The following is a 25,174-nucleotide window of genomic DNA, read 5'->3' on the forward strand; positions in this document are numbered from 1 at the left end:
GTCGGTATTTATTACACTATTTTACTTAACCCAGATTTTCCCACTGTCCTTTTTTAAGGACAGTTGCAGTGCCTTCGAATATTATGTCATTGTTGGTGTTAGGGACATTTTATAAGTTGTGCGATAATGTTGGTAGTATTTGTTAGCTTTAGAAAATATACGTTCCTTGTTTCAGTTTATTTCAACATCATTTAACCGATTTTTGAGAGTAACTAATGTACTACTGTATTTTTATCACAAAAAATTTTTGGGCTTATCTGGGTTATGAGTACTTCTAATTGTTACTTTAAGTATATTGCTAAATATCTCACAAGGGAAGTATCACACCCCACATGCCGAAACTTACCTCGAAACTTTGGTGACATAACGGATGTACTATGAGAAGGTCACGCGAAAAATATTAGTTGCCTGTTTCCACTGCAAGGCCCCGAAATAAACCCCGGAATTTTGCATGTAAGTAATAGGGAAGTGGATACTAGTCGCTACTAGTTGGAATGGACAGCCCTTCCTGTGTGCAAGCCAGCGGAGCGGTGGGTGGCAATCAGCAGCAAACAGACGTACGTGAGTCAAGGTCAGTAATACAAGCGGACGACTACAGGGTTATAGGTCTCGCAAGGACAGAATACTGACGGAAGGAATGCGAATCAAACAATGCGATAAGGAAGAACGGGCGACAGGAAAGGTCACGAGATAACTTTAATGATATACAAGATCAGTGTGACAATGAAGTGTTTATTCGTTGTGCATGGTGCTGAAAAGAATTGTGTTTTAAACATTCAATCGATGCCAGTCACTTCGTCTCTTGTTTATACTCCATTGAGAAGATAGGACGCGAGAGAGTTTACTCCATTTCACACACGCACTCCACTCCGCTCGCCAGTGAGGCAGGGATGTCCAGCTGCGCCGTGTTATCGTCTGGCCACAGAAGGATTCCAGCTTCGATTTCGGGGCCTTGCAGTGGAAACAGGCAGCTAATGTTTTGCACGTGATCTTCTCGTAGCACATCGGTTATGTCACCAAAGTTTCGGCATGTGGGGTGTGATACTTCCCTTGTCAGTTACAAGAAAATAATCTTAAAAACATAATTATACTAACTTATTACACTACAACATTTCAAGATAACATATTTAATAGTCCAGATACATTTAAATGAAGTGTATATAGTATTTGTGGACCTAGAAAAGGCGTTTGACAGAGTGTATTGGAATAAACTGATGGAGATCAGGAAGAAAATTGGTGTGGATTGGAAAAAGAGGAGGCCGTTCAGTACTGGTAATCTTTATATGAAACGAGTCAAAGTCAGGATAGGAGAAGAAATGTTTGAAGGAAATGAAATAGAGAGAATATGACAAGGACGTCATTTATCATCTACCCAATTCAACATATACTTGAAGGATTTAGTGAAGAACTGTTTTTAGAACATGGGAGAGGTGATAGTAGGAGGAAGAAGAATAAAGAGCATAAGATTTGCTGATGATATGACATTGTTAGCAGAAAAAAAAACGCGCGCACACACAGACACACACAAAAATAATAAGCCACACACAAAAAAATAATAAGCCAACGAAAAATTCTATTAAATTAAAATGAGAATCTATGACTGACGTGATTCTGACCTGTACAAAGTTGTTGGGTGTCCAGCAGCTGCAATATGACTCACTTGAGAATTCCCTCCACGCCCAGTGTGTAAAATTCCTCCAGATGTCCAAATGGAATAAGTTGAAGTATTTGTGTGGTTGTCAGTAGTAGGATATGCTGAGGACTGAGTAATAAAAATCATTTACATTAAATCTCTTTTTTAAAATGCAACAAAAATACGAAGTGTGTTCAGAAAGTATTGGGCTGGTACATAAGTTCGTAGTGTTTTTGTTTTGTTTGTTGGCTGGTTGCTATGGGTTTTATCAAGAGTCGACTGTACTTCAATTTTTAGCACATATTTAAACAGTTTTTACTGCATAGTTGCATGCATATTTTGAGGCAACATTCTGTTATCAGTGTGAAGTGAGTCAATGGCAGCAATACTCACCACTCTGGCCTGCGAACTAGCTGAGCTGGATATGGCTGATGCAGCCGACTTTCCAACAACTTTCTCTAACTGAGATATTATTTCTTGTTTCCTCTGTTGTAAAGCTGCAAGACTTTTTGATGCCACTCTCTGCAACGAGAATTAAAAATGACGGAAATTGTATGCACAGTCAATACACATATTGACAGATATTGTGTCCTTGTGCAACATTTCGAGAAATATCTGAAGATATTGATATCTACAGTCCTGTCGCTCTAATTTCTGGCAGCCAATCGCATTGCAGGTCGGCTACATTTAAACTTATGCATCTTGTGATTCAATGATTCATTTCTTAAGGCTCGATAAATACTTAATATAATCGCCCGCCATTTTAGCTCTTTCGTTGGCGTTCGCAGAAAGCACACAAAGACGTTATTTGCCGCTCAATTATTTGCTGAATTACACTGCGTTTGATTTATTATCATAGGAGCTACGACATGATAATGTTTAACGGTGTGGCAAATACATTCCTCGTATGGTAGCTCGGCAATGTAAGAACAAAAATGGCGAACGATACTACCTACCTAGACTTTATAGAGCCTTCACTTTCTAAGACGTAAGCAAAGAGGCGGAGTCACGCCGGAAATATCAGCGTCGGGACTTTAATTACTTTTATTTTCCTTCTGAAAAAATGTAAAAAAAAAAATGTTATGTTTTATTTAACGACGCTCGCAACTGCAGAGGTTATATCAGCGTCGCCGGATGTGCCGGAATTTTGTCCCGCAGGAGTTCTTTTACATGCCAGTAAATCTACTGACATGAGCCTGTCGCATTTAAGCACACTTAAATGCCATCGACCTGGCCCGGGATCGAACCCACAACCTTGGGCATAGAAGGCCAGCGCTATACCAACTTGCCAACCAGGTCGACTTCTGAAAAAAAAGTATGCTCTATACTGTCACATAAGAGGTTTCATAAAATCAACGACAATATGCACTGTATGAACAAGATTTATACACTGAGAAAAAAAATTACAACAAACCTTAGTGGCAGAAGCTCCTGCAGACTGTGACAATAGCCAAGACTGTTGATTATTGGGGCTTGTGTGTTCCCATGTGTTTCCTGTGCGAGCTGCTTCTATTGGTCGGTGCTCTGACGGTGGTGCAGGTGAACCGTAATCTGGCTGGGAGGGTGTTGCATAAATCTGCCCACCAGAACTCAACAGCATGTTGTGTGGAGCAGCACTGTTTCATAAAAATATATTACACTCTATTACATAACTATCAACACTTCTTCATAGTATATTCAGATGACAATATTTAGGTGAAACTAAATTACCACTCAACATTTCATAGAAAAATATTGACATTAGTAGTCAGTTTGACTAACCACCACGATCGAGACGACTTATTTATATTTCATCCACGTTGACTAATATTCATCAAACACGGGCAAATTTGAAAATGAGATTTTGGTCACGCAAGTTAACTATCATCCAATTGCTTAAGAAGAGTGCAGTTGATCATCTTGAATATACTGCATTAAAGAATGATGTGCTATTCTAATCCAATTATACGAATTTCATGAATTTTTTTTTTGGTCCAATGGTAGCACCTTAACTTGCATTATTTTCCCCAAGTCTACAAACATGCTCATAAGATGTTGCTAGTGTTGCAAAAACTGTAACTAAACTGCAAAAATGAGTTATTCACTGTATACCACGATTTTCTACTAAAAATTCACTTGACAGTGTGTTTCAGATGTTGCTCCTTTCAGTGAAAGATCCTAGTATTTTATACTTTTTTTGTCAAATCTTTAATTTTAAATTGTACAGCAAGGAAAGAAAAAAAAAAAAAAAACTCGCAATTAAATTAATTGGAAAATTGACAGTTATTGATTTTATGTCTGTCAAGTAAAGTCCGATAATCATTAATGAAACTGGCTATTTTTCCTGCAGAGGAATAAAAACTCGTGACATGCATCACAAAGGGTAGTAAGAATAAAGCTTAAGTACTTTCTCAAGGTTTATACTTTTGAATATGAGTACTTCCTGTGATTATATACTCGTAACCACTTGAACATACTCATATTCGTAAGAATAAAGACATGCTACCTAACGCGAATATATACTCATCTCTACAGCCTTCCTGATCATTTAAAAGTTAGTATGTACTCGTGTTACCTATCCTCTTTGACCACATTGCACCGTGATGCTCAGTTTTTTTTTATAGACTTTCACATTCTATCCGCATGCTGTAGTGGTTTGTGTTTTGCTTTTCATAAACAAATTAATTAATTAATTAATTTAATTAATTAAATAAACAAATAAATAAGTAAATAAATAAATGAATAAATAAATAAACATGAAAGAGACAGTGAATCAGATAAGTGACGTTAATAAACAGGAAACAAGAAAATAGTACTGAGAAACCGTCATTACGGGATGTTGGATAGAGATTACAATCCATTTCCAGAATTCCAGTTATGCTAATTCTATTTTTTATTATAGCGAGTTTATATATATATATATAATTTAAAGTTACAAGTAATTGCATTTTGCAATTCAAATTTTACAGAATAAACTGTAATTGTTAATTATATTTAACAATACAATCTAACCTTATAATTTGATAGCCATTCATATTTTTATAGGTTATGTTTTTATGAATAACAAATACGTGTTTAATCTTTTTCACATTCGCTTTTGTGAAGCATTAAAGGCTTCTGAAGTTCGTCTTTTTCTATATTTTTCCATGAGGTACTACATCGTTCATAAATTCTGCCAGTTTTTTTATTTAACTTTAAACTGAACACAAATCAACAAATATTCAGAATTGAGCCTGCTACAAACCATACTCAGAATAACATGAGAACTTATAAATATGAGAATATACTAGCTTTTATTCTTATCAAGCATGAGTATATATTCTGTACAAGATGGACACTTGAGTATATTCTACTATGCTTCCATGTTATGAGTATGTAATAAAAAATGAGTAGGTACTCAAATGTTTTTATTTTTACTAACAAGAGTACGAGGGGGATCCAGGAAATAACGACCGTTCACGCATACCCGCCGCGCAGTTGACTCCCCTTCCTTGTTTGAAGGTCAACTGGCTTCCTTAACATGTGTTCTCATAATGTTGTGAGTACTGGTTGCAACAAGTCGCCATTGTGCATTTTGCGTTACTTCAAAATGAACGACGTGATTGATAATCCCGCCGACTGTGAGGTGAGGAGTGTGATTCGATTTTTGAATGCCCGACATTTGAAACCTGCAGAAATTTACCGGCAATTGAAAGAAGTGTATGGTGATACTGTAATGAATGAAAGAAATGTGAGAAAATGGTGCGAAATGTTCAACAATGGGCGAACAAATTTCCACGATGAAACTCGACCTGGACGCCCATCACTCATCACAGAAGACCTGAAGACTAAAGTGAACGACAGAATCTTGCAAGACAGGCGCACATCACTCGACGAATTGCATATTGCCTTTCCTGACATTTCTCGTTCTTTGCTTGGTGAAATTGTGTCGCAACATCTTGGCTACCACAAAATCTGTGCACGATGGGTTCCACGGCAACTGAGTGACCAACACAAAACTCAGAGAATGGCCTCAGCATTGACATTCTTGATGCGATATCACACAGATGGAGACGCCTTTCTTGATCAAATTGTGACTGGTGATGAGACCTGGGTGTCTCACAACACCCCAGAGACCAAGAGCCAATCACGTCAGTGGCATCATCCCTCATCACCGAAGAAACCGAGAAAATTCAAACAGACTCTCTCAACACAAAAAGTCATGGCTACTGTCTTTTGGGATTGCAAAGGTGTTCTTTTGCTGGATTTCATGCCAAAAGGCACTACGATCAATGCAAATCGTTATTGTGAGACTTTACGAAAACTACGGCGAGCCATCCAAAACAAGAGGCGAGGAATGCTTTCGAGAGGAGTTGTGCTTCTTCACGACAACGCCCGCCCGCACACTGCTGCTTCAACTCGAGAATTGCTGGATCAATTCGGTTGGGAAATCTTTGATCATCTGCCCTATAGTCCAGACCTTGCTCCTAGCGATTTTCACCTTTTCACTAAGCTGAAAGACTTTCTGGGTGGTACGCATTTTGGAAGTGATGAAGAGTTGAAGAAGACAGTGAACACCTGGCTTAATGAACTGGCGGCAGAGGAGTATAACACGGGAATTCTAAAGCTAGTGAACAGATACGACAAATGTTTAAATGTAGGTGATGATTATGTAGAGAAGTAAAGGAAGCAGTTATGTAACAGACTTTGTTTTTTCAAATAAATATATATATATATTTTTTTTTTAATTATTACAACAAAACGATCGTTATTTCCTGGATCCCCCTCGTATATACTAAAAAAAGTCCAGTATATACTATATACTCATGTTTATTCTTACCACAGAAAGAACCTTCATATACCTACCTGTATATATCAGGAGTAAATGTTCCCGGAGTAGGAGCAAACATCTGCTGCTGTGAAGGTTGATATATAGAAGTCGGCTGTCCAGCTGGGGGGTATGGTGTGGTATAAGAATTGTACTCCAGACCAGCACGAGGAATAGCAACTCCTACGGGTGGTCGCACAACAGCTGTGGGTACTGGTGGGGGAACTTGTAGTGACGGAGTGGCACTCAAGTATCCTGCACACAAACAATCATTCCTAAATATAACTGACTGATACTGGTTTTGCAAACTGTTGATCTAAGGTCAGAGGTTCCTAAATTCCTTGGTTCACAGTTCCTTTAGTGACAACATTTTTTTCACATTTGCTACATGAATACAGAAATTTAGCAATAAAATACAATGAATGAATGAATTAATAAATAAATAAACAAAACTTCATGAAATACTGGAGAAAACATTGTCAAATATGTGAGATGGGAGACTGGACAAAACATGCGCAAAATATGGGAAAATCCATAAAATACTGGAGACATGACAACCCTATTTAAAATACACACCAATTAGTATACAATCCTACTAGGACTAAATTAATAGAATGACAAACAGACTATCTTTCTTTCAAAGGTCTAATCTTATAAGTTGTTTCAATTGGACTGAAAGGATGCCAATTCCTCCCTACCTATCCACCTTCCCAGAGCAGCATGCTTTTTCTGAACATACCTTCACGCAGAACAGAATTTTCAAATGGAGCTGGGGTGATGGTTGGTGTGGTGGTTGAATACAGTAAGTCATCAGTCTGGACGAAGACCTTATCACTGTTATGAAACTCACTAGACTGTCCTTCTTTGTTTCCCATTTCTTGATTCTTGTTCAGACCAGTGTTACTTCTTACAACTGCCTTCCTATTTTTGGCTCTGTACCTATAAAATTGAAACTCTTAGTGAAACAGAATTTTAGTAAGTCAATTAATATCTATTTTATTGCATTAGAGTACTTTATTTCTTCTAATCTTTATATACATTCTTATGTTTTTATCACTTCCCTACCATTTGTTTCTTTGTTTGCCAACATTTTAAACTGCAAATTCTTTACAGTACTATAAAACATGCTTTGCGATCGTCATTTGTTTACAGCATAAACAATCAACTGAAAAATGGTTGCTCCGTTCAAACGTTTTGATGAAGCTAACATTAGTGAAATAGAATTTCAGTAAGTCAATTAATATTTTATTGTATTAGAGTACTTTATTTCTTCTAATATTTATATACTTTCTTCTAATCGTGTAATAGTCATTTAAATCCCACTCGAGTTTTGATTTTCTTGCCCCAAATCCTCATTCAATTTTATGAAATCTGTGGCCGGGAGGAAAAAGGTCTTAAGTCAATATTTTGTGAAACTGAGATTTTTATATATTCTGAAAGCAGAAACAATTCTCTACAATCTGGTAAAATGGCTAAAGTCAAATAAGACTCCGGACTGGATTTATAGAGCGTTACCAAATGTCCTAAGTACTTTTTTAATCGAGCACACACAGGATAAAGGACTTAAGAATATTTAATACTTTATTCCTTACAAACCATCACATGTTTACTTTCCATGCTTCCCTATCAAAAAGGTCTAACTTGTATTTTAGCCATTTTATCACATACTGATGCCCTTTCCTTTTAAAACTTTAAGCACTAAGGTAAAGAGTCCTATATTTGTTTACGACCCATTTTGCATTCCTAATAATTTATATTTCTCATTTATTTTGACATGAAAAAGGTCTTATGTTTAATAGTCCCTTCTACTCAGTTTGGCTTCTAGTTTTAAGGGCTTAAGTGCGGCTATTTAGAAATAATCAAGAAAATTGTTAAATGAGCAGCATTACCTATTTTAAAAGAAATGTAAACAAATAATATCCAGGAAAAACCTCTTAATTAAAAAAACTATATAATTGACACCAATTTCAATCTTTCTACTGCTTTCCTAAGAAATATAACATTTTTACTTAAGACCTTTTTCCTCCCGGCCACAGAAATTATGTGTTACTTGTCCAAAATCACTTCGTCACCATTCTGAACACTGAAAAAGTATATTTCCGCCAAAATCATGGATTCGATTTTTCGCAACAACACAGTATTTTCTCTAATAAAAAAACATAAATCTAGTGCCTACTTTTCCAGTTCCTCTTCAGAGTGTGCGAAGGTGCAATTGGTCCCACGTGGACAGTTCCCTTTCAGAGTGAGATCTCGACACATACTGATTTTGTATTTAGCATTGTGTGGGTGTCCGGGTTCCTGCAGTTTGCGGTTACCATGATGTTGTATGAACTCCACCAAACCCGTCACGACAATTCTTACTGCCTCCAGTGCTCCACAACACTCACCCCATGTTGGCGGACTGGATTCTGTGAAAAGTTTATTTACACAGCAATATTAGATAACTGCCACTTAAATCACTACTACAGCAGGGGAAGTCATCTGGGCTGGTTCATACACAGAAGGGTGTCTGTGTCTATACTACAACAAGCATTAACGAGTACAAAAACATAAAGAAGGAACTGCCTGCTGAAAGATGCACTGAAAGGATGATGAACGGGAAAAAGTTCAGGGCAGAAGAAGATACAGATAATAGACAACATTAAGATATATATGGATTGTATGCGGAAATCAAGAGAATGCTGGGTTTGCAGTGAAAGACCTACACTTGGGCAAAAAACTATGTACGAATGCATGAGTATTACATGTAAAAATTAATTTTACATGAAGCAAAAAATGAAGGAGAAACTCATAATAATATGAGAGAGAGAAAATTGCAATAAAATAGGACAAAACAGCGGAGATTCGAGAAAAAAAAAAACAGAAAAGTTAATAATCAAATGAACAAGAAATATTTGAAATAAAAAAGCAACAGCAACAGAATGTGAAGATTTAAAATCTTAAGAGCTGTAAAATAAAATTTTAAATATACTGTCTATCTGTAACTTTTACATTAATGGTCTTACTAATAAAACTTCTTATACAGACGTTTAACTCTCTTATATTTACACAGTGAATAGCTCATTTATAAGTCGTCTGCAAATTCCTCACTACATACGTCGTCACAGCTATGTCATAATTTAATCATTATTTTATTATGAAAGGAAACAAAATAACAGAGATTACCTATTGCATCCAATAGTCTGCACTAAGTATCACTGTACAACAGGGCCTGATTGATTACCACGCTATAATTTGATCAAAGAATACAGCTACAGCAATATTATTCTAATTATTCTGTGTTCTTTGATTTGTTGTTCTGTGGTTACAAGGCAACCATTATCATAAAATGGCAATCGATATGAATAGCTGTTAGAGAGGCGGCCATTTTTTTCTCTATATAAAATGCTTAAACAGGAGGTTTCGTGTGTAAAATTACTGCAAAGCAATTCCCATATATAGTTACATGCTGCTTACACATCCATCGCTTATGCATGATTTATTAACAACATTTTCTGTGCCAACTCTGTGTAAATCTCGCATAAAAATTATAAACAGTGGAACAACTGGATAATACGCACGGTAGAGCAATGTCGATAATCGACGTTACTTGCTGGCCACTAGTCACTGGGCCATACCGAGCCGTGTCAAAAGACAATCGAAATGGTGGTAGTAAAATTCGCAACTATACTCTAAAATAAATCACTCCATTAGTCAAAAAGCGTTAAGTATGTAATTATGACCGTGTTGAAGTTTTATTTGTGGCCTAGAGAAAATACCTAGCCTTCTACGAAAAAAAAAAACTTTTAGAGGCCATGAAATTATTCCCTGCTTTAATTATATTATTGTTTATCAATATTACGAAACAAAAACCGTCATAAAGGCCATGATCGACTAGAAACATCGATACCGAAGAGATAAATCCATTCGGCCATGATGAACCAAAAGAAAATGCGAGAGAGGTTTTAGTTCGAGATAAAATGGACACACAATTTTGATGACCATATTGTTGGTAACTGGAGATTGCTTGTAAGATCTGTCTTAATCTTCTATGTAGAAATGTCGTCCAAACAAATTGGTGGTCCAGGAAAAAATCATTGAAATAAATGAGAGTAACAGTGGTGCTATCTCTCAGTAATGTTCAGAACAAAGGAGGTAGAGAGAAAAAGAAACATATTTCTCCTTCTAACGACACCACAGACCAAAGTCATGTTCTTATGTTGGCAACATTGTGTATTTAGTTAAATTTGGTCGTAACCATAACAGCATGGTTCAAATCTACCCTGCTAATTCTCCAGTTTAGCGTAAACAGTTTATTAGAATGATCGTTAGAGTATATTTTGAAATGTTAGTGCATTTCTTATTACAGTATCAACAGTCCTGCATATACTGATCATCTTTCATGTTTACAAATGCACGGACTAATGAAAAGAAAAAATGTGCAATTTCACACTGATATCTTTATTCCACTTGTTAAATGTACCTGGACTAGGATCAATAGCGGCCAGCAGCTCCAGATGCAGTCTGAGCACTGACAGGTTGCCGGGGTCCCCTGTTCTCTGCAAGGCGATCACCAGCTCCTGCACAGACTGGGCAAATGACTGCGGAGTCTGCAGTTTGTCGATGATGCTCTGCATGTGCGACTTGTGAGCTGTGTCGCCATACAGCAGAGCCGACCACTGATCCGGAGCGATGCGCAGCCCTGCTTCAGTTGCAATCTGCACAATCTGGGCATCGTGTTCCCGACGCAGAGCTTCGTAAGTACGGAACTCCTCCTTCAGCTGCATCAGTGACGAGTCACCTTCCCTCTTTGACACCTACAACATCAATTAAGATGTGACATCAGGAATGCTGCATGACTGGTATAAACTATTGTAATTACAGCAAAACTTCGTTTATAATTTTTTTTATAATAGTGCATTGCATTTTACCCACTGTTATCAGTGCATAAAGTGAGCCTTTAAAACACTAGTGCGTAAAAAGGTGATTATTTTAGATATTGCTATTCATTTTACGCACTACCACAGAAAATGTAATATTCAATGTACAAACTTCATTCAGTAAGAAATTAATGCATTACCTCGATCTTCCACGACATAAATATTACACATAACACAACTAAGTAACAAATATAACACTTATATTTACATTTTAGCCCTTTATTCTGAAGTTACATATGTAGAACTCATTGAAACATGACGTAGCATTCAACTTTCCCTAACGGCTTTGTTGATTATGGTCAGTTTAGACGGCCATGAAATCGTGATTATGAATAAAACAGGCTCTCATTTCATAGATACTTATTTCTTAATGGTTCTGAGTTGAGACAGTCGTGAAATCGTCAGCTTATAACCTTTCCAACTTGGAAAATTTATCTAATGTAAATTTGTGCTTTCATAGAAAAAACATTGTATGATACACATTTGTAAAGTTATATTTTTCACCCTCGTGGCACAAACTTTACACTCGTGCCAAAAAGGGAACTTTTACGAACTTGTGCCATAAATAACTATTACGGGGGTCTCAAGGAAAAAAACGCAAAAGTGAGAAAACGTATAACTGAAATTATACTTAATGTCCTTAAATTGTGGTACTGTTCTATCATTTATTCAGTTATACAGAGAGTTCGCCTACGGGTGGGGCCAGGAAAGCGGCATGTACTGATACGCCGCTTTGTGCGTGCAATTGTTGAGACACACTCGACAATCAAGGACATCAAGGTCGACAGTGCAGTTTCTTGACATTGTTTCTTAAATATTCAGCGTGTGTGTAAAATTTTTTAACAATGCAAAATGCAAAATTCACACTTGAACAGAGAGTTTTTATGTATGATGCATATGTGAAAACAGAGTCATGTAGAGAGGTGCATAGGCAATTTGAAGTGAAATATCCGGGTGCTCCAATTCAGGGTAGAGAAACTGTTAGACGTCTTGTTAACAAATTAAGGACAACAGGGTCGATAAATGCTACAATTCCTAAGCGAAAACAAAGGGTATTGACGGAAGAAAAAATTGATGAAATCAGTGCATCATTTACACGCTCTCCTAATAAATCTCTAAGAAGTGTTTCACAGGAAGTTAGTGTTTCAAAAACATTAGTCTTTACTGCTGCTTAACTTTTAAAATTAAAACCCTACAGAGTACAGTATAGAAAGCAGAAGCTTACGGATAGACGATTCCCGCAAGCGACACCGCAGGCAGGCCGCTTTCCTGGCCCCACCCGTAGGCGAACGCTCTGTATCATGAAATGTTATGAAATATTTCACTGTTTCTAAAGCAGTTACAGCATCATTAAAGACACAAGATTGTTGGAGGCAAGTATGGGCAGCTTCGAATTTTCTCGAATTCGAAAGTGGGCCGCATCTTCACAATGAATATATATTGTATTTTCATGCGAAACCCAATTTTGAGCAAAATTAATTTAGAACGTACAAATGATATTTTGTATCTCCACGAGTTTAAAATATTATCATTTAAGTGTAAAAAACGAATAAAGGAAAAACGTGTGTCTGAAATAAATTAACATGGAAAATAAAAGAATTTTGCCAGGACTTCAGAAAAAAAAAAAAACAGAATAAATGTGAAAAACAGTAAGTGCAAAACATATAAAAGAAGTTTTACTGTATTAGTAAAACAAAAAAAAAATTGCATACTTTTCTCTACAAGGTTAAAAGTTGTGTTATATTGAAAAGCTGATATAAAACATTTAATATTATGCATTATCAGAAGATTGCATTTTAGTCGCGTCACCGTTGTTTCCGGCACGACTCCTCCTCTTTGCTCATGCCTTAGGAAGTGAAGGCTCTATAAAGTCTAGACAGGTAGAATCGTTAGCCATTTTTGTTCTTTCATTGCCGAGCTACCAGACTAGGAATCTATTTGCCACACATTAAACATTATCATGTCGTAGCTCCTATGATAATAAATCAAACGCACTGTAATTCAGCAAATAATTGAGCGGCAAATAACGTCCTTGTGTGCTTTCTGCGAACACCAACAAAAGAACCAAAATGGCAGGCGATTATATTAAGTATTTATCGAGCCTTAGGAAGTGCATAACGTCATCAGCAGCAAATGACAAGATGCATACATTTAAATGTAGTCAACCTGCAACGTGATTCGTTGCCGGAAATAAGAGCGACGGGACTATACCTCCAAATTTGTCACAAAAACTTTGGACCTATGTTAACACTGAAAAAGAAAGTTACAAAATGCAGTGTCATTTATTCCTATATTTATCTTTATTACTTTTTTTGTTAGTACTGTACATAAAGAAAATAAAATACATTAACTGTGGAAAATTAAATGGTGTACAAAGAGCATGATTTCAGACGAAAGTCACACTTATCCCAATTATCATGCTGAGGTAAGTCTGACAAGAACAGCTGGTGCAAGCATGATCCACATATAACATAAAAGCACTATTAATCTAAATAACAGATTTTTCATACTTTGCATTTTTCACTCAACAGTTCTTTCCATATTCTGACTATCTTTATGTTCATGTTGTTTTTCTACAACTCATTTCATTTTCTACATACTACATTAAATATAGCTTACTCTTGTTCTTACTGGTGTACCAAGAATCTTGCTTTCGCTTACTATTGCTGAAGTCGTAAGAGTATATTCAGCCATCTTTTTATCTGAGTGCAAAAATAAATGTTTCAGAACACAAATGTGCCATTTTTCAAGATATAACTCTCTTCTATCTAACATTCCATTATAATTACTTTGGTTTTTTGGAAAACAAAAACAAAAAATGTAAATCATGTATATTTTTTCAGATGAGAAGGCAAGAAACATGACAAGCCTGTACTGGGAAGCAAGAAAAATGATGTGATGTTCAAGACTCTGTCATTGGAAACAAATTATTTTTCAGATTTAAACTGTGCGTCCTAGCTCTCCTCTGTCACATATCTGACTTGTGTTAAGAAAAGCAGTTTGCATGGTTTTAGAAATGTAAATGTGTTTATGTTAAATATTTGTACAGTGTTAACAAATTTGGTACACATATTTACAAAGCATCCGAGAAATTCAAGTTAGATGTTCTATACAGATTCTCAGTATGAATAAAACATAATTGATATAATTCAAAATTTAATATATGAAATATTTAAGTGAAGGACAAACATTTCTGAAAATATTCAACCAAGAGATTTGAAACTTCAGCAATCTTATACATAAAAGTCAATGTGGCTATGTATGTATGTACTCAATACAAATCTACAAGCTTTGACCGATATTTGCCAAAGTTTGCACACTTAACCTTCATAACCCGGAGAAGAACATAGGCTACATTAAAATTGTACAAATGGACGTTAAATAAATTTAAAAAGTAAAAAAATGAAATTAAATACGATCAAACATTCATGAATAATACTAAAATGCAATCTTCTATAGTCAGTTGTTCTTTATTATTGTCTGTTATATTCAACATCAACTCTCACGAGGCTATGGAAATTACAACACGAAATTAAATAACATTGTTGATAGACATCATGAAGGCTAAAACTAGATGATTCATGCAGTAAGTGTCTTTATGCAATCCGGGACCATATTATGAATTCCTCGATGCAGTTGTAGGTAGTGAGCAGACTGTGTTTTATCAAACTGAATTCTTAAATTCACAAGGATTGCTACCATATAATTTAATATTTAACAGTGAATTACCAATAGTACTATTGCGAAATATTGACCCACAAAAGTTATGCAATGGAATAAGAATTGGTGTGAAAAAGTCATTCAAAACATAGTAATAGAAGTGACAATATTAACTGACAAAACGAAAGGAGAGGATGCTTTTATCCCACGCAAATCTATGATACGCATTAACATGCCTTTCGATTTTAAGTAACAGCAAAGATTTGCGTAAAGCTTATTAAAGACAATTCATTTGGTTGTCTATAGTTGAGTTTCTAAGATTTCCGAAAAGTCTAACAACCAGTTCAATTTAAAAAAGAAGCAAAAAGGACAACCCGGGCAACGCTAGTGTGAGAATAAAATACACTTTTTTTCAATCATGAAATGTCAGCATATGACACATTAAAATTTAATAGATTTTTACTTGCTTTGTGGGGAGAAAAAAAAAAAAAAAAAAACTTATTAGAGATTTTTGCGAAAATACGTGTATGCCATAATGCAACATGGCACAAAAAACTGAAAATGAATTTTCATGTTCAATGTTCTCAAAATAATTCAAGCAAACAATCTGGGCAAGAGTCTAGAAGCAATCAACTTACAAGTAAGACAGTATGTGTGTAGGTAAGAACAATCTACTGGATTCAGAATAAGCTATGAAAAGAATAAAAATTTCCTACTCCGAAAAAAGTGGATCATACATAGCATAGACTGGAAAACATGACAAAGATGATGATGATACAGAAGTCAGTAAAATAATAACCACTAAAATTTAAGTAAATGAATCATATTCTATAATTTCCTTCGGTAGTCCATGCAAACGACAATGTTTGTGAGGAGAGTAATATAACATCTGCACTCTCTACAAATACGTACTTTTTCGCCTGTACTGCAACCAGTGTCGTAAAATAAAAGCATGGAAGAGGTTTTTGAGAAATAATGTATCTTATTCCTATTAATTATGAATGAAATTACTTGTTAAGTATTACTTCATATTTTGTAAAACAGACACCAGGGCCTAATATCTGTAGGGACACATAAGCAGTTAAGGTGCTATGCTACAATGTCGAAGGATATGGGTTCGATTCCCAAAGAAATCATGCACATTTAATTGACCTCATGATCCTCCACCATCTGTAAAAGGTATGTGGGTTCGATTCTCGTGGGAATCATGCATTTTTAATTGACCTAATGAGCCTCCATCATCTAAAATAGGGATAACTTTCCTATCCAATGTCTGAAGACATTTATAATCGATCGAAAACATTAAGAATTGACAGTGATGTACTGAAATTCTTATTGTACCACAATTAAAATGTAATAACTTAGTAAACAACTAGTAAATGAAGTATTATCTTACCTTAAAACATGATGCTCTGTATAAAAGTTGGACCACATGTCCGATGCTTGTTTTTGACGCTTGAGGAAAATGAGGTTCCAGCCTTTGTACCACAAACATAACCAAAACCTTCCGAGACAGAGCAGACCCATCTTCTAAGGCCAACAACACCAACTTCAGAACTTCTTCTTGCATGGCTGTCAAAATGTAATGACAGAGTCTTAAAATTTTCAAAATACATAATGTAATATAAACATTTTGATTTACCATAAAAAGCCTCAAAATAGAAAAAAACACAAAGACAATCGCATGTATATTTTTTTATTCTTCCATTTATGCAGTAATAAGAAAAATGCATGGCTTTTACAATAGAGTAATTAAATTAATTAAAGTAGTGAGCCACATTTTTTAATTATGCACTGAAGCTATCACTGCTAGATGGCAGTATTATCAATATGCGCATAACTGAAATAAAGAAACAGCAGTTGAAAGATGGCAGCACCTCTGCACGAGTGTACTATTGACGACTTGATCTGAGCATTGATGCACTGGTTTTGGACTGGTAATAATGAACCAAACACTCATCACCTGTGACTATCTAGTGCATCATCCCCTTTATCATCACTAACCTGTTGCACATTTGCCTCTGTGACAATTTCCATTGGCCAACCAACTCAGTGTTTGATACTTGTCTATCTTTGAGAAAACTTCTGCAGCCAATTGTAGAGACTTAACATGACATGCAATGCTCTCCATACATGCATAGCATTTCTCTATGAATCTCCTTTGATGCCAGAACTTTTTCCCAGAAAAATCACACAACAGAGTGATGCTCGACAATGGTACACTCGTGTAGAGCCACCATCTTGCAACTGCTGCTTTTTTGTTTCGCCTGTGTACACATCGATCAATTTAACATCTGGATAATACAGCCATTTAATGGTGATAGCTTCAGGCTCCTCATTAAAAAATATGGTTGCTACTTCAATTTGTAACTAACTTCCTGACATAGCTGTGTATTTTAATGGAAAAATTAATATATTTCATACTACATACTCGAAAATTGTATATTTCCTTAATTAAGATGCAAATAAAACGCAAAAAAATTTTTTTACATCAAACAACTGCATTATTAGGTCAGTGAAGTGGATGTTTCTGGTCCAGAGACGGCTAAGGACTTAGTAAAGAAAGTGATAGATGAATTAGAGGAGTGGAAGAGGAAGTTCAATTGCAAGTAGATAAGACAAGTTAATGAAAATAGGTTAAGAGTGCTGTATGGTAGAGGAGGCTAGCTAGGACGGCGAAGTATAATATGTAGAAAAATAGTGAGATCGGAATATGAAAGGTACACATGAAACAGACAAAAATCGAGCACACTGTTAATGGTGTAATATGTTTTAGTAACAAGTATTATTAGAAACAGTGTGTCCTCGATACAGTCTAAGTGATCTGAAAATCAAGAACAGAGTGAGAAAGTGTCAATTGTGAATGAACTAGAGAAGTGTAATAGGAATTAAGTAAAACGATAGAGATAATGAAAATAAGTGAGGAGTATGGCGGGGGAGGCTAGCTAGGATAGAGAAGTATAATATGTAGAAAATTAGTGGGATCTGAAAATGAAATGTACACAAGAAACAGACATAATAACGAACATATTGGGCAATGGTATAGTACGTTTTAGTAACAAGTATTATTGAAACAGGATGTGTACGATATAAGTGTACTGAAAATCAAGAACAGAGTCGTAAAAATGTAAATTTTGAATGATCTAAATGAAGTTGTTAGGATTTAATGGGAGAATACTGATCAATTTAAATGGGGTCGAAACAAGTATAAGAGCATCTACAAAAGGTATATCTGTAACGAATGTACAGTAGCATCCAAATTAATCCGAACACGATATATTTTTACATTTTCTGTCATTGTTGGCCTCACAGCTGCTCATACCGCTTTAATTGACATCTGTAGTACGTGTACTTCCATTGTTGAAGGTCTGTCATTATTTTTTTTATAATATGTGACATTTTGCCTGTCGTTTTGTACTTATAAGCATTTCAGTTGTGTTGAAGACTTAATACTGCAATCCTGTGTACATTCTGTTGTCTTCACAAATGGATATAACTCCACGAAAACAGTCTAAAATTATAACATTAGCAGAGCATTCTTCTATGACACAGAGGCAAATTGCTGCAGAATGTCACATCGGTTTGGCTATGATACAGGGAGACTGGATCCATCACACCCCAGAAAAAAGGAAACTGTGGCCGGAAAAGGAAGACCACCTGCAGATGATCGTTTAATTGTCAGGAAAAGTAAGTTAAATCCTAGACTAACTGCTGTCGACTTAACCCGCGAGTTAATGGCTACCACTGGGGTGAATATTCACGTCACAACAGTGAGGCGTAGGCTTTTGGAAGCCTGGACAAAGGCTCGTAAGCCTATTAAGAAGCAACTGCTAACCCCTGTTATGTGCAAAAAACACTTAATGTGGGCAAAATTACATCAACACTGGACAGTGAATGACTGGAAGAATGTACTTTTTTCCGATGAGTCTCATTTCGAGGTCCATGGCCACCGTGTTTCTTAAGTACGGAAAGGACCCAAAAAAGTAACAGCAGCTCATCTCCAATAAGCACCCAAATACCCCCCTAAAGTAATGTTTTGGGATTGTTTTACACATGAAGGACCTGGAGCATTAATACCTATCAAGGGAATGATGAATTCTGACAAATATATTCATTTATTGGAAACCAGAAGCATACCTCAGCTGCAAAAATCATTTCTGGATGGCAGAGGTGTGTTCCAACAAGACCTGGCACCATGCCATACGTCTCGAAAAACTACAGAATTCAACAAGAAGAATATTCAGGTACTCCCCTGGCCAGGCAACTCACCCGACATCAACCCCATTGAGAACTTGTGGTCAATTTGCAAAAGAAGAATGTAAAAAATGGATTGTTCTACAAAGGAGAAAATGATTTCTGCCCTCATTGGTGTATGGTTTCGCGATGAAGAAATGAAGAATATTTGTGGGAAATTAGTGGAATCCATGCCAAATCGTCTCAGAGCTGTTATTAGGAACAAGGGAGGCCACATAGATTACTGAGGTATGTCTTAGATCCTTTTTTTTATCCTGTTTCAGTGTTTTTGCATAAGTAATTACGTTGTTCGGATTAATTTGCACGCTACTGTAATTGTGGCACAAAAATTGTGAGGTTCACATTACATGGTTGTAAATGTTGACATCAAATATATATCATATCATTATTAAGTCAGTAGGCTGAATATCAAATGAGCCATAATCACTGAAAAATGTGTGATAAGTGAGAGAGAGTTTGGAAAATCATTCTAATAACAACGTGTATTAGGCTCTGGAGGAAATGTAATATATTCTTACCTGGTCCCAAAAATTGACATCCTCTTGCGCGTACGGCGGCCCAGAGGTTGGCTGATAACTGCTGTGGATTCTGGTGCTGCAGAATGAGTTCTGTCACAGTACGCTCCCCAAGGGACCGCGCAGCTCGCATTGCACGGGACCTGCCCTCCTCCTCCATCAGCTGGCAGTTGATAAGTGTTACCAACTTGCGCTGCATAGGCCTGGAGAGAACACTCGTACCTCCACTGCCATTGCCTGCCACATTAGCAAATGTAACATTGTACAACGATCAATACTAGATACCCTACAGAAGAATGGCTACACATATATACTGATGGATCAACCACAGAAAACCTTACTGGAGCTGGAGTTACATGTACACATTTTTCCTTTTATCATTCTGTTGGCAGAGACACAACAAATTATGATGGTGAAATAGAGGCTATACACATTGCTCTCCGACAATTATTAAATCTTCCCTTAAATAAATATAACAAGTCAGTAATTCTTTCAGATTCTAAAGCTGCAATTCAGGGAATATGTTCACAAAATGTTAACACAACTCCAAAAAGTTAATAAGATTGTCCGTCTCCAATGGATTCCAGCACACTGTGGAGTCATGGGGAATGAAACCGCAGACACACTTGCCAAGAAAGGCACAACAATAAAACAAAAATCTAAATTTAATTTCTCACATTCCTCAATAAAACGCTTGATCACTACAAATTTTTCTCATTCATACCTACAAGAAACAGAATCAAATGCCAAAGACAAAAAATGGATTACACTACTTTCCAACCCAGATATAATCCCCCAGAGACCAAGGAAAGCAGCAGTTGCAGCCTTCAGACTACTGACAAATCATGACTGTCTAGCAAGTCATCTCTACGGAATAGGTATCTCAGCTTCACCCATATGTGTCCTGTGTAATGATCCAGCAGGAATGAATGAAGACCACTTGAAGATCTGTGAAGCATTAAGATCAGAAGAAACTACAGTTCAAAAGTATTGGAAAGCATGACTGCTAATGGCTTCATTGCCAAATGCAAGGCACTAAACAACGACGACAACAACAACAACATTGTACAAAATACAGTACTGCAAGTTAAGGTCAGATTCAATTTTCCAGAAAGATTTCCTATTAAGTATGAGTTATATGGGCAAATAAACAACCCTTATTCTTTTTAATCAGAAAATAATATCCCGAATTTATAAGAAAACTTACAAATTAAACCAAACCATTTAACTCTATTAAATATAGAGTATAATCTAAATTTAACAGAAGAAATACTGAAATCAGAAGTAAACACTGAAATATTGAAACAATTGTCTTTAGAGACAATTAATATTAGGTACCCTCCACAAAACTGGCAACAGGCCATGACTGTTTGGCCAAGCACCTGCATAGAATTGAATCAGTTGGAGCTACAAGGAATTAAGTCACTTTTCACAACTTTTCAGGAGGAGCAAAAAACATTCCACTAATAACACAAATATTATATTTTTATGTTATAGAAGAAAAAAGAATATTTAAAAGTATTAGTTCCTTCCTCCTCTGTTCGATGCGCATGACATCTGTTGTTCAAATTGTTGCATAACCCAAAACTGCATATTTTGACTTACTTCCTTTCAGCTCCGACTGATTCAATTGGAATAGCCTATATCAATCCCCTAACTGCCCATTGTGCAATTCAAATTAAGAAATGGATCCGGAACACCTCAAAATCTGTGCTTCAGTGGCTGACCATGACAATATCTTTGTAAAATATTGGAGTGCAAGAGGTCAAATGACTTTAGTGTCAAACGTCTGGCATTAGAAAACAACAACATTTTTTTTAATACTTAGTGATCCAAAGAACTAAAGAATCATATTATTTCAAGTTCATAACTGAAAGAATGCTTATTAAACACGTAAATTGGTTTCACAACATCAAATCAGCATCAATAGTTTGCAGATTTTTAAGGATATGGTAGTGATGGTCGTGGTACCAATGGTGAAGAAATGGAAAATATTTATTTCATCAACATTAATTCATTCAAAGCAGACTGGCTACATTTTCGTTTCAATAAAAATGCTCACTTATAAACTAGTAACTACACCCCAACTCTGGCTACCAGCAACAGACATCTATAATGAACACCAATCAAAATACCCCTCATTTCTCGTGAAAAACAACAACTGAATAGACTACAGTGGACTTTATGTTGTCAGCAAACAGCTGGCTACATTAAGAAGATTGAGTGATTGATTGATAAACTAGTAATTCAATGTCTTCTCTAATCCTTGTATTATAATTATATCCTTCACTACCGGTACTTTTACAACAGACAAACATGTAAATACTACAATTTAATCTGTAATTTCCACTTCGTCTTTCCTATAAACAAGAATTTACCTACTTTTCTCAAAATATCTACATTAGGTGATCTACCTATTTTCTTAAAGGCCAAGTACATATTCATATTTAAGGATTTGTTTATCGATTCATATTTTCCTTGCACCGACCATTTCAGGACAAACTAATACAGTGTTATCTCTCCCGACCTCAATTTCCAAATCCCTAATCTCCAGCACTCTAATTCTACTCTCACCAATTAAAGAGAAAGAATAGGTGAGGAAAAGAAAATAATGGAAAGGAGGAAGAAGAGGGGGGGAAAGAGGAGAGGCAGCAGGAAGTGGATGACTACAGTATATTTTAATTTCAAACATTAACAGATAAGTTATATATAAACTCGAGATTAGAAATAAAGCAGTCAGTTGCACCACACGTCCAAAATTCCTATCATTACATACAAAAATTTATAATGTAGGACGAACAAATAATATTCACTGAAAAAAAAAGTTATGGCTGCACTTAGGCCCGGTTTCTTCAACCTTTGTTAAAATGCACCTAACATAGCGTTAATTAACTGGAAGTTAAAAGTATGAATTCTGTTAAAAATATTGCGTTTCTTCAACTTTACATTTCACATTTTAACATTCTGTTTGTTAACTCTCTGTTAGGAAAAGAGATTCTAGAGTTTAACCATAACCTACACCCAAGTATAGGCTCTGACAATTGGGATTCTTGCTTGTTTCTGTTGTTTGATTCAGAAAGGATAGAAGTCTTTCTATTCTCTCAGGTTTGATTTCTGCTTCTTTCCTCGTTTGTATCACACTATCACAATAGCGTGAAGCGGCGTATTGGTATTGCTGTTATGAAATGAAAAACGCTGGAACAAATAGAAATCGTGGGACTAATTTCTCTTCGTTCCAAAGAAACCTTCCGCTGGAAATTATTTCGCAGTATAAACCAATTAATGAGAATAAACAAATAAACAGATCTACAAGTAAGCTGAAAGCGAAAAGTGAGGCTTGCCAGAAAATAGCCTATACCTTTGTATGAACTTCTGGTCTGTCAAATCACAGAAATCATCCGCTCTGTTTATGTATTCATGGATATCATTTTCTAAATAATCCAGATATATAAGTTCAGCATCTAATGCACCAGCCATATTGGATACTTCTATGCTAACAGAGAGTTAAATGATTTAACTGTATGAAATTGAGCAGTTAAATTAACATAGGTTTTAACAGTTACTGTTAACAGTAGTTGAAGAAATGCTTCAACTGTTAAGTTTACAGTTAAAATGGAATAACACACTGTTATAATTTAACAAAGGTTGAAGAAACCGGGCCTTAACCACTTAAACAGCTAACATCACGAAAACAAGAGAAGAATTAGTGTTATACATGTATATAGCTTGCCACACTCACCTGAAGAAAATGGTTTTAAATATAATGCTAATTCCTCGATACATTTTTTTGCTTGTAAGTAATTCTTCAAATCTTCCTTTGTAAGATGTTTTATATTTCCAGTTCCTTCAGTTTCAGGAACACTTGCTCCTACTAACTGTAGTAATGCGAAGTTGATAGGAAGATTATCTATGTCTGTATTTATACTCGTCTGAAAATAAATAAAAAAATATATAAGACATATACACACATTTCCACTAAGTTTAGGATGACGACAGTTTATTTCCAAACAAGTGTTCTCAGGTTGTCTTGTTGTTAGATAAACATATGGACACTAGCATCATACAATAAAGGTGCAAGGTTCGGTTCAAGTTTGTCGATGTAGCTCTACAGGAGGAGGTCTGTCTTCATAAACAAAAACTGTCCACCTCTGCAACACTGTAATCCAGAATTATACAACATAATGGTTGAAAAACAAGAAGTGCTGCAAATACACACTCCAAGATTCATCGAGACAAGTGTGCATCTACGGTGGGGCTACATGGTACATTCTTTAAATCAAGCTTGTTGTACAATTAAAATTTAAAGCAAAACAATTTCTTTACTTCTTCTTTAATATTTAAAAAAAATCATTAAATGACAGTGGGAGATATAGAGAGAGGAGAGTAAAATATATTTCAAGAGAGAAAACAAGGGGTGGGGCGTATGGCCAAGAGAAAAATTACCATTATAGCACTGCTGAAGCCCCAGAAAAATTCCAACACTTTCCATGTTAATTTATTTCAGATATATAGCCTATTTTTCTTTTATATGTTTTTTACACTTGCACGCTCATATTTAAAACCCTGGGAGGTATGTTTTAAATCAATTTCGCTCGAAATTTGGTTTGCTGGGAAAATGTAAGAACGCGAAACTACAGATGTTTTCATTGTTAATATGCGACTCACTTTGCAATTAGTGGAAATTCGAAGCTGCCCATGCTTTCTTCCAACAATCTGGTGTTCTTTAATGATGCTGTTACTGCTTTAGAAACAGTGAAATGTAACGTAACACATCATGATATAACTGAACACATTATGGAATAGACATGGCTTATTCCTTAGGAGCAGACAGCCCAAAATAAATTACTATTTTGTAAAGTAAACACGTGTTATTAAATAAAGATCACACAAGTCCTAAAACGTTTGTTCAAAGAAGTTTTCCAGTTCTGTGGGGTTATTTTCGGTAATTCTGCAGAAGAACTAGGTAAAAGCAGGTACCATTATTTCTTCAACAATTGCTTACTACGAATAGGATGGAGTACTAAATAAGTGGTTTTACTTTCCAGTACCTAATACTTTACACAGAATAACCTAGAAATATTCGCCTGTTGTATGTAGTACTGTAATGAATGGATGTGTAACCGCCATGATACATGCTAATGAGACATGTAATTTAATTTAAATACTTTAAGTTTGATCAATGGGTCAGGTTAAAATTTCTGGGCAGTGGGTGTTTGGGGGCCTGGATCGCATCAGCAATAAAAGATTTTTAGTGCCAGTGGAAATAGTGATTATTATAGAAGCAGGTCTATTTTGACATAATTATGTTTCACATTTAAATGGTGATCCATTTGCTCGTGATGTCTGATGTGGCCAATATGAAGGTGATGCATTCATTTATTACTACGTAAAATAAGTACGCTTAAAT

At 35.8% G+C, this 25,174-nt stretch overlaps 1 protein-coding gene across 1 annotated transcript in view; it reads right to left on the reverse strand.

Moving 5' to 3' along the window:
* Positions 1-25,174, reverse strand: part of roq (RING finger and CCCH-type zinc finger domain-containing protein roquin) — a 38,045-nt gene that overhangs the window by 11,328 nt on the left and 1,543 nt on the right. Inside the window, exons 3-12 of the mRNA XM_069849300.1 lie at positions 23,507-23,696; positions 19,771-20,004; positions 16,395-16,570; positions 10,882-11,215; positions 8,596-8,827; positions 7,159-7,358; positions 6,458-6,674; positions 3,048-3,249; positions 2,027-2,155; positions 1,617-1,762 (exon numbers count right to left, since the gene is read on the reverse strand). Of these exons, the coding sequence (XP_069705401.1) occupies positions 1,617-1,762; positions 2,027-2,155; positions 3,048-3,249; positions 6,458-6,674; positions 7,159-7,358; positions 8,596-8,827; positions 10,882-11,215; positions 16,395-16,570; positions 19,771-20,004; positions 23,507-23,696 (2,060 nt within the window). The remainder of the gene's footprint in view (positions 1-1,616; positions 1,763-2,026; positions 2,156-3,047; positions 3,250-6,457; positions 6,675-7,158; positions 7,359-8,595; positions 8,828-10,881; positions 11,216-16,394; positions 16,571-19,770; positions 20,005-23,506; positions 23,697-25,174) is intronic.

This window comes from Periplaneta americana, chromosome 16 (genome assembly GCF_040183065.1).
Source record: "Periplaneta americana isolate PAMFEO1 chromosome 16, P.americana_PAMFEO1_priV1, whole genome shotgun sequence".
Taxonomy (NCBI): domain Eukaryota; kingdom Metazoa; phylum Arthropoda; class Insecta; order Blattodea; family Blattidae; genus Periplaneta; species Periplaneta americana.